Genomic DNA, 14,302 nt, shown 5'->3' with positions numbered 1-14,302 from the left:
TGCTGCATGGACAGACATCACACATCAAAAACACAAAGCCACTCGGTCATTTGAATACTTTGCAGTGCAAGAGCTTGCGACATGCAGTATGGTCGGTGGTTTACATACACTCATCATGGATATGAAGGTCATGGCAATATTAAGCTTAACTGTTCTTTTTCTGAAACAGAATAAGTGTACAACATACATTTTTAATAGAAAAAAAACTATAAATGTGGTGCATAAGTTTTAACACAGAAATCAACACTTTAAACATATATATATATATATATATATGCATATACACCCACTTTGATTATTAATTCAGTGGTTCAAGTTCCAAAATGTCTAACCAAGGCCTCTTTGCTTCCTGTTTTTGATCATGGTTGGCTACAGCTGGTGGCTTCTTAGTGCCCTTATAAAAGGATTTGTTCAGCAGCATCATTGGGTCACTGGCCCAACGCAGCGCAATGGAAAGTCTGCCGATTTGGGAAGGATGACTGTAGATGTACAAACATCCCTGAAGTCGCTTTTAAACAACATCATCAGTTCAAATTATTGTATGCAAGAGCAAGTTATCAGGAGGTGTCACCACTTTGCCATGGTCCCAGTACAGTAAAGTTATGTCTGTACCAGGAAACCAGGAATTTTTGTTGAACTCTACAAATTCTGCCAAAAAGAGAGGTCAAACTTCTAATCTGAATTCTGCCAACCAAAAGTGTCTGGTCAAGGTGCAACTTGCTCAAAAACATTTAAACAAATAACAGGGCTATTGTGTGTATAATTCTGACTGTACTGATAATGACGCTCATTAAAAGCCCAATATTGCCATGAAATTCATGTACAGTGTTTGTAAACATTTGACCACAACCACATATGGATAATCCTTTAAGGGAGCTTCTCTGTCTCTTGAGTAGCTTCTTCAAGATTGTATAGGTTCATTATCAGAGAGTGTATTTTATTAGATGTTATGCAACTATTTAAGACAATTCACATATACTGGGAGGGATGCCCCTAATGTGCTCACATACCCTTTGTGACATATTTTAAATCTTGAATTAAAAAAAGCTTAAAATCAGTGATTCAGCAAAAGTTTACTGAAACTTTACAGAATTCTGCGGAACAATAAGGTATGGAGTACTGAGTGTTTGGTGAACCCACCAGCTCAAGTGGTTCACACTAATTGACATTATGAATGTCCAAGACACTATTAAAAGGTCCTAGAATTGGAGTTGGAAATAGTTAGATAATAATAAAGATACTTTATTCTATTTACAAATAAAAAAAGAACCCATTAGTTTTTAACTCTAGCCCTCCAGCATCTGACCAACTCGAAAGACATTACGTGGCAGTTCTCCTTAGCTTCTCACATTAAATTTAAATGCTAGCAACACTTTGCAGATAAAAGCTAGCAGTGATTGTTTAAGATAGACTGGGTAACAAATGGAGCAGTTTTCAACAGGATATTGATTTCATCTCATCTGCTCTAGTCTGTTCAAATAATTTTTGCCAATGTTGTAGCTTAGTTCACAAAAGCACAATATGCATAGGAAAGGTGTAGGGTTTAGAGTCTGGGAGTCCATGCATATTCATTCATCTTCACAATCTTAACAAGGTGAAAAGCTGAGAGATACTCCTGTACAATTATTAGCAGTTGTAAGACAAAACAAATGTTACTCAAAATAACTACAGCTTATTAATCAGATTTTTTACTGTTTGAAATTACAGTTAGAGGTACTTTTACGGTAATGTTAAACATGCCATCCAATAAACACAAATACAGGTTTAATTAGAAGTATTTATTTATTCTAACAGTCAGAGTGCTTTTGTGTTTCAAGTCACTAGTTGCATGTAAAAACACTGTCCAAACTTTGGCAACATTTTCACAACTTGTTTTACTGCATATTGTGTTACTAGGAGTGAAGAATTAGTTGAGACCTGTAGCACAATTTCTACCACCTGACTGCCTGAACAATCATCTGAATTACCAATCCCATATGAATCATGTGCAATCAAACTTAGCATTAAATAATTTGGAACATTCTTTCGACAGCCAGTTTTAATAAGAAGGTGGGAAAGATAGGCGCTCAAGGTTGGCATGACCATGGTCCCAGTTGTTGAGTGTAATGCATTTAATCATGCCTGATATCTAGCCTGTGTATACAATCCCTGTGTTTCCTCAGTGTTTTACACACGGTCACTTATGCTGTTGCCATCTGTTATGTTTTCTCCTCACTTTGCATAGCATAGTCTGCTGATTACAGTGACAGCAGCAAACTAAAAGGAGTACTTTTCAATATTAGAATTTAAACAATTTCATTACTTTACTAAAAAGATCAAAATTTGACTCAAGGTTTTGGTCAGGCTCTTGTCTGATATAAAATAATCGTGCAGGAGAGACATCAAACCTCCATATCCCAGAGTTAGTTCGCCTAGGCAGGAATACAGTATAGCGTTTTGATTTCAGTGCTAAGTTGGTTTTACAACGCTTTTAAACCTCTACTAAAGTGTCTACTTCTCTCTTTTTGGTCCATGCTTTGTGTATGGTCCAGAATACCTGTATGGTCCAGAATCGAATATTAAGTGCATCTTCACCAGACTGGACCTGGACTGGTCATACATCAGGAACTGCATCGTCCATCCATTTTAAGTAGGACATACTTCCATCTTCAATGGGAAAACTGAGGATTTCTGGAATTTCATATGGATGCACAGCTCTAGAGAAGAACACAGAAACACATCACACACCACAGTACTTTTTTAGTTGTCATATACACTGATCCATCATAACATTAGTACCATCTAGTAACAGTGCCCAATATTGGGTAGGTCCCAACATCTGACCATTCGACCCAAAAAGATCTGTCTGATGTTGTGGCCCAGTCATCTAGCCATCACAATTTGGCTGTACATCAATACATCACTGTAGATGAAGATAATCAATGTTTTTCACTTTAGCTGTCAGTGGTACTAATGTCATGGCAGATTGGTGTATGTCGTGGGATATATGATGGCAGGACATTGACTTACATTACATTCTCAGTGAGTCTCTGAATAAGAGATGTTCTGGTCCTCACCAGCTAGAAGAGAAACACTCATTATACTCCATGTAATATTTTTTTGTTAATGTAAATGTGATACTACACTGTTATATAGGGTTTTCTGACTTTAAATACAGTTTCATGACTTCAACATTTCTAATAAGCAAGCTTTTCATGAAGAAAGTCCACAAACCAGCAGTACTTCCGAAGCATCTTGAATCTGTCCTTTCCAGTAGTACCTGATAAACACCAACAATACATTTGTAGATTTGCAAAAAACACAAAGCAGTGGGAAAACTAATTGAAAAACGTTATACAATCAAATATCAAAATATAATTGCTCTCGCAAAACTATGAATGTCAGATTATTTGTAAAGTATTTTTTACACCAAATGTGACAAATTCACAGCATAAAAAAGGTTGCACATCTAAAACTACACATGACATGCAATTTCAAAGTTTTTCGCACCAGAAAAAAAATGAATACATTTTGCAAAAGTAGGGCTGTGCCAAAATCATTCCTTTCCTATCTGGTTTCATTCAGTAAGTAGTGGGATACAATCGAGAACAGTTTGGAAAAGTTCATAATGAAGGAGATAATCAGTTTTGAAAGTGCCTTTAAATTGGCATATAATTGTTAATGTATGTTAATGTAATGACCATTGATAATTATTCATGGACCACATGTTTTAATCTCATTAATCTCAGTCTTTCGGGACGACACCAAAATACAGGCTGAAACCAAATGATTTCATTACGACTGTCATTAGGATGATGATGACGTTCATTAGGACTGGTATCATGTAAAAAACAAATCTTAATTTCCTCTTTTGTCCTGTGCTTGAGTTTAGGCTTAATTTCTAGGTTGTGAAATTAAGTGCAGCTTTAGTACACTGATGCACTACAAGCGCATGTTCCCATTGTAAATGTATATTTTGATTTTAGAAATAAACTCAGGTATTTTAAATGACAGAATGACAGCTACTGACTCTAAGAACTGTCACTTCACACACCTATGAATTGAATGAAACATATCTATGAAACATATCAGTTCTGATTAGATAGACAAATAAATAGTGGACACTGATAACACTGATATTCATTTGGTAGCACTGTTGTTGGGTTGGGTATCTCTTTTTTTTCCATCAGTTCTCATTTTTTCCCCAAAACTGGGTCGTCCATTTTGGCCACTACTATCGGCCAGCTGATATAGATAATTCCAGAAGGTGATCTTATTACACAATGTTTAAAATGGATTGCTAGAACGTCAGGTTAAAATCCAGGCAGTGAATGAAAAGCCCTGTGAAGAGGTAGTGCTCCAAAAGCCAGCAGATCAGTAGTTAATACATAACAAGGTTTCCTATTGCAGTGCTGGCCTTGGGGAAACTTCCACTAAATGTCTAAAGTTCATTCTTACTGTGTACTGACAAACTGACGACATGCCTGAGCGAGGGCTTATGAGTGAAAGGTCAAAGTCACTATTCTCACATGGTGGAAGTGCGAGGAAGAATATTCACACATGCTGCCATCCTTTTCTCCATGATATGTCTGAGGGAGAGGGAGAGAGACCATGAGAAGTTTTGCATATTAACATTTTTCCTTATGCAGCGAATAGTGCTAACAATAAATCAAAACATTTTTTAAGAACAATATACAACCCTTTTTGCTTAAAGTAAGACTTAAGAGCAAATAAAAGTAAAAGAAATAGCAACACAACCAAACTAGACAGATTGAAATGAAAATAAAAAAAGAGAAGCAAAATACATTCAGCAAAAAATGATATAGGTCTGTCTTTTAGGGACATGGTATGCAATACTGTCAGACACTGCCAACATGAACAACTTACCCTCATGCTAAGCAGGTGAAGATGTGTTCTTTTCATGAAACCTTTTTACTCCTAATATACCTTTGCTCATTGTGGCAATGTTCGATTTTAACCTAATCAGTCCGCTGGACTTGTTTCAAAAATGCATCAGGCTTGTTTAAATGTTCTTATGGAAATCTCTAAAGCCATACTTTGTGGCGAGGACACAGGATGGGTGTAATAAGAATGAATTCTGCCCTGCGGAAGCCCAGGCACCGCCTTACGGTACACTCCGTCCAGTTAGTGCACACTGTATTGTATGAGCAACTCACTGTTCGGTTATGGGCTGTAACCACTAAGAGGCCTACTCCTCTGGATAGGCTGCAAAGGTGTTTGTACTATGAAAGGCATTATGAAGTGGTGCAGAGCACTGCGGAACCACACTAATATGGTCTACATATCCGAATATAAGGATATAATGTGTCCATGTTCACCTTATATTAAAGGTATGCTTGCTGGTCATAATGTATGGGCAATATGCTGAATCAGCTTTATTATAACTGTTTTAAGTCACGGGTTATGTTATACTGCAAACTCACGTTTATGCAATTACTTAACTTGTTTTTCATGAGGATGCGGTTGCGAAACCATTGGAATTAACGAGTGATAGTGGAAGGCTGTGCCTGGCGGGAGTGGTTGGCCCTGGTCCCCCATGCACAGTTCTTCGTTTAATTAAAGATATAAAGGACGGGGTTACCCTTTTTCTGGTGAGAGTCGGCTAAGTGGAACTGCAGGTCCAGCTCGGTGGTTTACTGGGACAGCTGTCTCCTACCAGGATCGATGGGCTCTCCCGATCCAGTGTGAGTGGTCAGTAACAGCAAGTCTCATTGTGAAACTGAAAGCATTCTTCCAAGTATGCTTTCAGTTTGTTTGTGTTGATTGTGAAATAAAGGGACCTTTTTTATACGAAACATCTGGTGTGGAACCAGAGTTATTTGACAATCAAACTGACAAACAGGTTTTCTTCTGATGGCTTCCCATAAGGTCATATTTGTGCCGGACATATTTGTGAATTTGTGCATCACTCTAGAATTTCCTAAATAAATCTTTTTGAAGGTCTTTTGTGTTTACATTATGAACTGAGAAAATGGCTACCTGAAAACGCCTTGCCCTCCTCCTGCTTTACAGACATTATGTATGTAATGTTCAGAGCACTAGGCAGTTCCTTAGAAAAGAAAAATGGCTGCAGATTGCTGTAACAAAACTGAGAAGTATTTAAAAAGCTTTGAAATATGGTACTCAACTGTTTCTTCTGAAGTCAAAGGTGTTCTACACTAGGACTGTGTGCATGTGTTGATGCAGGGGTTGACTGCATTTAGCCTAAAGAGCAGTACTGAGGTCAAATGCTGAAGTTTGATGTTTTGCAACACAAATGTTACTCAAGATTGTCTCAATGAGCTTGGACTGAGCTCAATCACTCCAGAGAACACCGGTCCACTGAGGGTGGGGGTTTATGCCCCTCTAGTCAATACTCAGCATCTAAGTCTCAGGTGTGGCTGCTCTTCAGCGTCCAATTCTATTGCAAATACATTCTTTTTTTAAGATTACTACATAGGTCAGTAATGGGGCCCCTTAATGTAGCTGAATTCACTATAATAATTTACACACAAACACACTCTCTCGTCTCATTTACATGCCGCTGAAACCTCTTCTTAGCTGTAAGTTTAAGTTTCTTAAAAACTGCGTCTCACGAGTGTATGATGTAAGATGTTTTGCACAACAAGGTGAAACACCATTGTCAAAATCAAGTTTTAACATTTTTAAAATGATGTTAAACAAGTTTAAGAGCTAAAAAAAACATCACTGGTGCTCTGGTTATGTATGACTTAACAGTGGCACAAGTTGTGTTATTTTTCCAAAGGGGGTAGCGTTTCAGCTGAGCAGGTGAAAATACACTAAATGGATGTCTTTTGACTTTTAGTGATCTCCAAAGTGGCCAAGATAGTGCGTGTTTGCCCAATAGGTCTGTGCGGGGCTAGGTAATATGGTAAAAAAAAAAAAAGATATTTAAAGGCATTTTCAAGATAAACAATATTAATCGTTGAATTTTGTCATGCAGACAAAATGCATCGGTAGCTGCAGATTTAAACAACTACTCTCCAAAGTACAGTGACTTTTTTTTTTTTCTCATCTTCATCCTTCATCCTATTAAACAAGACTAGTTGGTCAGTGCTCCTACGGCTCTGACGATATCCTTAATACGCTCATAAAAGGATATTGTGTAATACAGTAACAAAATTTACAATGTGATAAAATAGTTCTATCGCCCACCCCTCGGTATATGACACCTTCTTGAATTCAGCTGTAGCTCTTGTAAACTGAAAATGTCCAAACAGTTAGTTTGATTCTGTCCCCCCCCATCTTGCTCTCAACATTAAGGATTCAAATAAATATTGAAATATTCAAAAAAATGAATGTTCACACGTTTATGATAAGCAGTGAAATGCAGCATAAAAAACTGTTACAAATGGCCAAGTGTCTTCCGAAAGTCTTAAGAAAAAAAAATATTTAAGCCTTTCTTAAGAACATTTGAGAATTTTTTGGAGAAATGTACTTAAGAACATTCTTATTAACGTTTTAGTGCTTCTCTTAAGATCCTATGTAAGTTTTTACTTTTTACTTCCAACTCCTGAATCTACTGAGTCTCTATCAACAGCATCATACATTCATCCAGGAAGAGATCTTACTACCAGTTCAGACCATATCAGGACATCTGCAAACTTTAGTACCTTTTCTCTTTAAACGGACACGGTACCTTATGTTGAAATGGGAATATTGAACATTAAGCATTAACATTAAGCATTAAGAGCACGCATTAAAAGTAAATCGCTTAATACTAACAAAGAGACATAAATTTAAAGGACACCTTAACACACTGGAGTCAGATGCAGAAACTGGGTTTGCAGAATTTAGCAGTTGCGGGTAAGCAAAAGAGGAAGCCCCTTGGCCGCAGGCAGATACACGCCACACATACATAGACAGTTGAAAACATGCTAAAATAGCACAAGAGAGACAAATAACTCCGTATAAGGTATGGAATTGAAGGGCACTGAAAGCAGCCAAGGCGGGATCCTCTGGTATATAATGTATGGTGTTATTTGCATACTTTAGATCTCAACTCACACTGTGCTGTGACTTGACATCTCCAGAAAGTTTTCTGTTTGGAATAAACTTGGTGTTTTGAGAAGAACTTTGACTCTGACTGGTTTCCTCCACACATTCAACGGACACGCGAAGCGACTGAAGGGAGCCACTGCAACACTTACCTTGTTAAACTAGTATCACTAGTAAACACGATTTTCATCTTCTCAAACTCACACAGGAACCACATCTGTGAGTTTTGATTATGTCATAGGCACAAAAAATATAGGTAGCTTGGCTATGCTGTTCTGTTCTAAATTTACCAGACAGCGAGCAACTGTGAGATTACACCTTGATTTAATAGCTGCTTTAATTTTCAATGCTATTACTGTTAAAAATATGAACCTGGTCAAAACTGAGGACTTAGGCAGTCCTTTGGTCCATATTTGTGCTTTCAGTAGTGGTGAGTGTGAGGTTTCTAGAAATCATCTGGACATATGCTGTACATGTGATGGAGGAATGCAGTGCATGCAGGGGCTGTGGTTTCAATAGCCCTTCAGTGTGTAATGTGCCATGTGCCTGGGATTGAGGAGCAGCTTTGTTATTCAACTGTTTTGGTATCATTTTTAATTATTTTAGCCAAGATTATGCTTCAGCATATTTTTACCAATTATATGTTGTTATATGTAAGTTTCTCTTAGCTTTGAATATTCCCATTTTATTACCAATAATTCCCATAATTACCTGTTAATTCCCCTTAATTGCTCTGGTAAATTTGCCAACTTTGAAAATTCCCAGAAAAAAACAAAAAAAAACTCTCCTTTACATTTTGTCAAATATAAATGCTCCAAAAATGACTTAGAATGAAACCTTTCAACTGATTTACATTAAAATTTCAATTAAAATAGGGTTTGAAATTTTTTGTTCTACTTTGGCAAGACATCCTCCAATCTTGTTCATATGTAATGGTTGATCATTTAAATTTCTGCATAGTAAGTAAAGTTGCAAAATATATTTACAGAATTCAGCACTTGCCTAAATACTTATATTTATGCTATACGTGGGTTTAGAGTCATCGGATTATCAGTTTAGTTTAGCACAGTGAAGATTTGTCTGTAAAAAAAATTGACAATATGCTTGGTTTGTGTGTGTGTGTGTGTACCTGCCAATATCTTTAGCTGTCTGTTCAGTAGGACAGTTGATGAGCAATATGGAGTGGTGTCCAGGCATGTAACTCCCACTCAGAGCAGAGTACAGCTGAACCCCCAGCATCCTCAGCATTGGGTACAAAGTGGCAGTCATCATCATCGTCTAAAGAAAAATATACCAAACATATGAGCAGTAAAATAATAATAATAATAATAATAATAATAATACATTTTTTAATTAATCAAGTAAACCAACTGTAGAGATGCAGAAATAAAATGTCATGAACAGGGAACAAAACCTCCTCACTTCAACCAGCTGTTTGTCCATTTGGTAGCTACTACTGGCTATTCTGCTGCAATTTTACATTACAAAGAATTCCACATGTGATTAGCTACTTGGTGAAGGACCAAACCACAAAGATGGTCACTGTGCAGTCAACTCTCTGGAATGTAAGCCCCCTACATACTTCTGCAAACAATAGCAACCTTCTAACAGAGCTGTCTAATAGAGCCTGTACACAAATGCATGTGTTTAACCTCTCAGCACGTGAAATTCTTCTTCAGGAACTACTATGCATTATTCAGTAACTAGTGCAGCAGTATTTTAAAATGTTAGGCGGGCTATGAGGGCAATTAACTTAAATGCAGGCCCTTGGCATTTAAAGGACTTGTATGTTGTATCTTTATTGTTTTTATGACATTTGTGTGGTTTTTGTACTAAAGCAGCCTGTAATTCATTTTTACACAATCAATTCTAAACCAAGTGACACTTAAAAGCATGTTTTTGGTTTGGTTTGGGATCATGTGCATCTGCAAAGAACGCTAACAAATTACCAAAAATAATAAAATAATTACTTTTCATTAATCAATACATTTAAAATTGCACGTAATAACATGTCAAACTTACTGATTTGATTCTACAAGACATATCTTAATATCTAAATATCTAGGCAATATTAGAACCCCTTGTATTTTTCTTGGCCACGACATTAATGCAATATAGATGTATAGATAGATAGATAGATAGATAGATGGGAACAACAGCAACTCAGCCACAAAGTGATATACAACATAAAATGACAGAGCGAGGTCAGCGGATGCTGAGGTGCATTGTGCGCAGAGGTCGCCAAATAGACGTGGAATGGGTTTCAACGACCGAGCAGCTGCATCCAAGCCTCGGATGCAGTGGTGTAAAACATGCAGCCACTACACTCTAGAGAAGTGGAGACGTGTTACCTGGAGTGACCAATCACACTTCTTCACCTGGCAATGCGATTGGATGAGTTTGGCAGTTGCCAGAAAAAAAAAAAAAAAAAAAAAGTACTTGTCTGACTGCATTGTTCCAAATGTAAAGTTTGGTGGAGAGGGGATTATGGTGTGGGGTTGTTTTTCAGGAGTTGGATTCGACTTCTCAGTTCCAGTGAAAGGAACCAAGAGATTTTGGTCAATTTCATGCTCCCAGCTTTGCAGGAACAGTTTGGGGACGGCCCCTTTCTGTTCAAACATGACTGCGCACCAGTGCACAAAGCAAGGTCCATAAAGACATGGATGAGAAAGTTTGGTGTAGAAGAACTTGAGTCCTGACCTCAACCCGACAGAACACCTTTAGGATGAATTAGAGCGGAGACTACGAGTCAGGCCTTCTTGTCCAGCATCAGTGTCTGACCTCACAAATGCGCTTCTGGAAGAATGGTCAAAAATTCCCATAAACACTAAACTCCTAAACCTTGTGGAAAGCCTTCCTAGAAGAGTTGAAGCTGTTATAGCTGCAAAGGGTGGTCCGACATCATATTAAACCCTATGAATTATAGCATATAGGGTATTATGGTGTCTATGTGTGCGAAGGCAGGTGAGCAAACACTTTTGGCAATATACTGTACATACACACACACACACACACACACACATTCATATTTAAATACAGAACAGGAAATACAACACATTAAAAATACCCTAGCTCAGAAACCGTATCTCTCTCTCTACAGAAGAGGACAGAGGTCACTGTGATAATCTAAAACAGCTCTAGATTTACTTTAAATGCCATAAAAAAATAAATGCCACAAAGTGTGTATTATTAGACTTATACGAACACTAACTTTCAGCCTTTCATGCCTTTCTTTGTCAAGTCATTTTCTGTCTGTGTATCGAGCTAATGGTAATAAGGTACAGCATACATATTGATTCAAAATCAAGTGATTATTATTTTTTTTGAAGGTCTGTGTGACTTTATATATGTATCTGTAGCTCTAACAGCCAAACTAATGATTCATCATGAAAAATATTTATTAAAACTGAGGTGAGGGGCATTTAGCTACAACACTGAATAAACAGTCTGTCTTATTAATATAAGCTTCGAGTTTGCAAGTACAGCTAATACAAGTACAGGTCTTAATACAAGTTTGAGAGTACAGTTAAAGGGGGGTAAATTCCCCAGACGTTTGGGAGTCTGCACTACAAGCTACCTCTAATGGCTTCGGCTCATGTCTGCTTCATCACTGCCATGCTATCTCACGATAACACAACCGTCGGTGTTCTCTTGCTTTTAAACAACAGTGGAAATAAATTAAATAAATAAATAAATAAATAAATAAATGGAGCCGTGAAGATTTTTTTTTAAGTATTTAATAAGTTTTAATGTTTAATGTCATGTTAAGTGTTTCCTTCCCCCAAATTAAGAGGGTAGTTAGTTAGTTCCCTAGCAAGCAGCTTGTTGCTACATCACAGTAGCTAGCTAACTAACTCCACTCACTGCACAGCCTGCTGCTCCTTACACAGGCCAACTCATTAAACTCCCCACTTACCTTTTCTAATTATCCGTTTGTGTTTTTGTTGTTGTGTATTTCTGTCCTAGTCCTTTTAGTCTCGTTTGAGGTCATTCTTGCTTTGTTTTCCTCAGGGCAGTTAGCTAGCTACGCTACTTCTGGGCTTGTTAGCTAGCACTGTATATAGCTAGCAACGGCGTTCAGCGGAGTGATACAGTATTAGAACGCGTCTCAACCAATCAGCTTGCGTGAGCGGAACTACTGTCGTTTAATGGCGTATATACACAAGCGTGTGAGTATAGATAGCTAGCGCCAACGGTCACGACACAGCGTTTATTTAACTAGCTAACAAATAACCACCAGGTTTACTTGGTGTTAGCTACCAGTTTTTTTTTTCTCTTTACTTGGTCCCATACAAATTATGTTATCTGTAAATCAGACTACACGTAGCAGCAATAAACCTATAGCTAGCTACAACTTTTAAAAGTGTATGAATGTATCCCTCCGCTAGTCCCTCACTGAACCAAGCGGCGTTTATCTTATCTATAAGAGACATTTAGCTAGAAATACGTTGAATTAGAGCTTATTATCTGGTCTACCGAGAAGTGAACAGTGCAGAGTGAACAGTTTTGGATGTTTAATTCAAGAGAAACCGAAGAGAAAAGTCGGAATATGCAGTGAACAGCGCACCAACTTTGCCTCAGGCTTTCTCCACGAAACCGAGGCTACATCCGCGCTCCAATATTCCGGTCCACCTTAAATAGTGCAGCAGGTAGCTAGCTAGCTCTATATTCTGGTGCCTTCACTATTTAAGGTGGACCGGGCATTTGGAAGAAGAAGCGGATAAATAAATAGCTACCTCTATTTACAGCTTACTACACGACACCATCTGACTTACCCCAAAAATGAGCCAAAGTCGCGACTTTGAAAAGCTCTTTGACATCGTATCCTTGTGACAACGCTGATAAACCCAGTCCGGTTTGTCCCCCTCAGTCACTTTCATCCTGAAACCACCCTTTCAGAGCACTTCCTCACATAGCGCTGCGGCTCACCCCGCTCCCTCAGTGCCAGCTCTCGAGCCTGAACCTCACGAAGGTCCTTCACCACTGTCTCCTATGGCACTTCATCAGTTTAGACTCCAGGGTTTACCACGGTATCACGGTCATGTCACAGTGTGCTCCTCCTGTCTGCCGGACACACTGACGGGTTGACAGGTTTCGGACGCTGGAGGATGAGGGCTAGTCAGCAGGTTAGCGCTGACTGGCGCGGCTCGTGCCCAGGCTGCTCCAGCGTCCAATCAGAAGCGGAGAGTCTAAGCGGATTTCAGTGATAAACTAAAGTGCTGCTCTTCAGCAGGCGGCTTGTGTGGGGGGTTGCAATAAAAAAGCCCAAAATGCTCAAATGTTTGTGGAAGACAAGGGGAGAGATAAAATGCATTTCTGACTGGTTTGAAATTAAAAAATATCTGTAATTTATACTTTAAGTTTAGAGTTTTTGTTTTTCGAATACTAAAATCAGCCTTTAAATGACCCTTAAAGGTGCAATATGTGATTTCCCTCACTAAAAAAATGTAGAACATAATAAAATATCATCAGAAATATGTTTTCTGTGTCCGAGAAAAGTGTTGTTATGCTCACCTACTTAATTGCTACAGGTTGTGTTTCTAGATTCTTGATTAATGCTCCTACAATTAACATCCTGTTGTCTGCCTTTTTTGACGTTCTCTTTGGGCATGGAAATATACTCTGTGAAACATGCAGGTGAAGAACGAGGAAGTGGTTGTGTAGATATGTGTAGGGTAGGCCTATATGAGCATGCACTTTGAAGACATTCACATGGAGACTTGCTTGCAGTATGCAGGGCAAGTCTTGCATCCTTGCAACGAGGTGCACCGCATTTTCCACTGTCATTCGGTTGAAAAGCAGAGGTAATCTGCCATTACTTATTACTGAATGTTATCAGACAAAAGAAAAGGTCAATATTAACTCAAATAACATTAAAGGAAGGTAGTGGACATTTGGACATTTGGACATTTGAAGTTCCTGTGTTTTTGGAACTATGGGAATTAAAAAGTAAAAACTACAGAACATGTAAAAGAAAAAAGAGGATGTATGGTCACCCTAGCTTAACATATTTTAAAATATTGCTTAAAACATTAAAATTGACATATTAAGAAGATCTCACTTTTTTGTTACTTCGGTACACATACAATGGACAGAAGTATTGGGACACCTGTTCATTCATTGTTTTTTTTTTCAAAATCAAGGGTATTAAAACTGTCACTGTCTTCTACTAGAATTTGAGTAGAGTTGCTGTGAGGATGTGATAGCATTCATGGACAAGAGCATTAGTGAAGTCAGGATTTTGGATGATCACCGCCCACATCATCCCCAACTCATCCTAAAAGCATTTGATGGAGCACTATCA

The 14,302-nt window shown here is 38.1% G+C and overlaps 1 protein-coding gene across 1 annotated transcript; it reads right to left on the bottom strand.

The window, feature by feature from the left end:
* Nucleotides 1–1,763: 1,763 nt before the first annotated feature.
* Nucleotides 1,764–13,088, bottom strand: LOC140550243 (protein CutA homolog). Its single transcript, XM_072674095.1, has 6 exons — nucleotides 12,774–13,088; nucleotides 9,128–9,276; nucleotides 4,509–4,568; nucleotides 3,214–3,259; nucleotides 3,010–3,059; nucleotides 1,764–2,696 (listed from the first exon to the last, which is right to left on the bottom strand). The coding sequence occupies exons 1-6, from the start codon at nucleotides 12,876–12,878 to the stop codon at nucleotides 2,594–2,596; spliced, it is 513 nt and encodes a 170-aa protein (XP_072530196.1). The 5' UTR covers nucleotides 12,879–13,088; the 3' UTR covers nucleotides 1,764–2,593.
* Nucleotides 13,089–14,302: the final 1,214 nt, after the last annotated feature.

Source organism: Salminus brasiliensis, chromosome 1 (genome assembly GCF_030463535.1).
Source record: "Salminus brasiliensis chromosome 1, fSalBra1.hap2, whole genome shotgun sequence".
Taxonomy (NCBI): domain Eukaryota; kingdom Metazoa; phylum Chordata; class Actinopteri; order Characiformes; family Bryconidae; genus Salminus; species Salminus brasiliensis.
This window is presented reverse-complemented; position numbering and strand designations above follow the sequence as displayed.

Excerpts from the sequence above, each read along its gene's own strand:
- LOC140550243 (XM_072674095.1), bottom strand. The coding sequence starts at position 12,878 with ATGAAAGTGACTGAGGGGGACAAACCGGACTGGGTTTATCAGCGTTGT. Across the intron at positions 9,277-12,773 it reads GACTTTGGCTCATTTTTGGG|ACGATGATGATGACTGCCAC; the intron begins GTAAGTCAGATG and ends ATTTTTCTTTAG. Across the intron at positions 4,569-9,127 it reads ACAGCTAAAGATATTGGCAG|ACATATCATGGAGAAAAGGA; the intron begins GTACACACACAC and ends CCTCTCCCTCAG.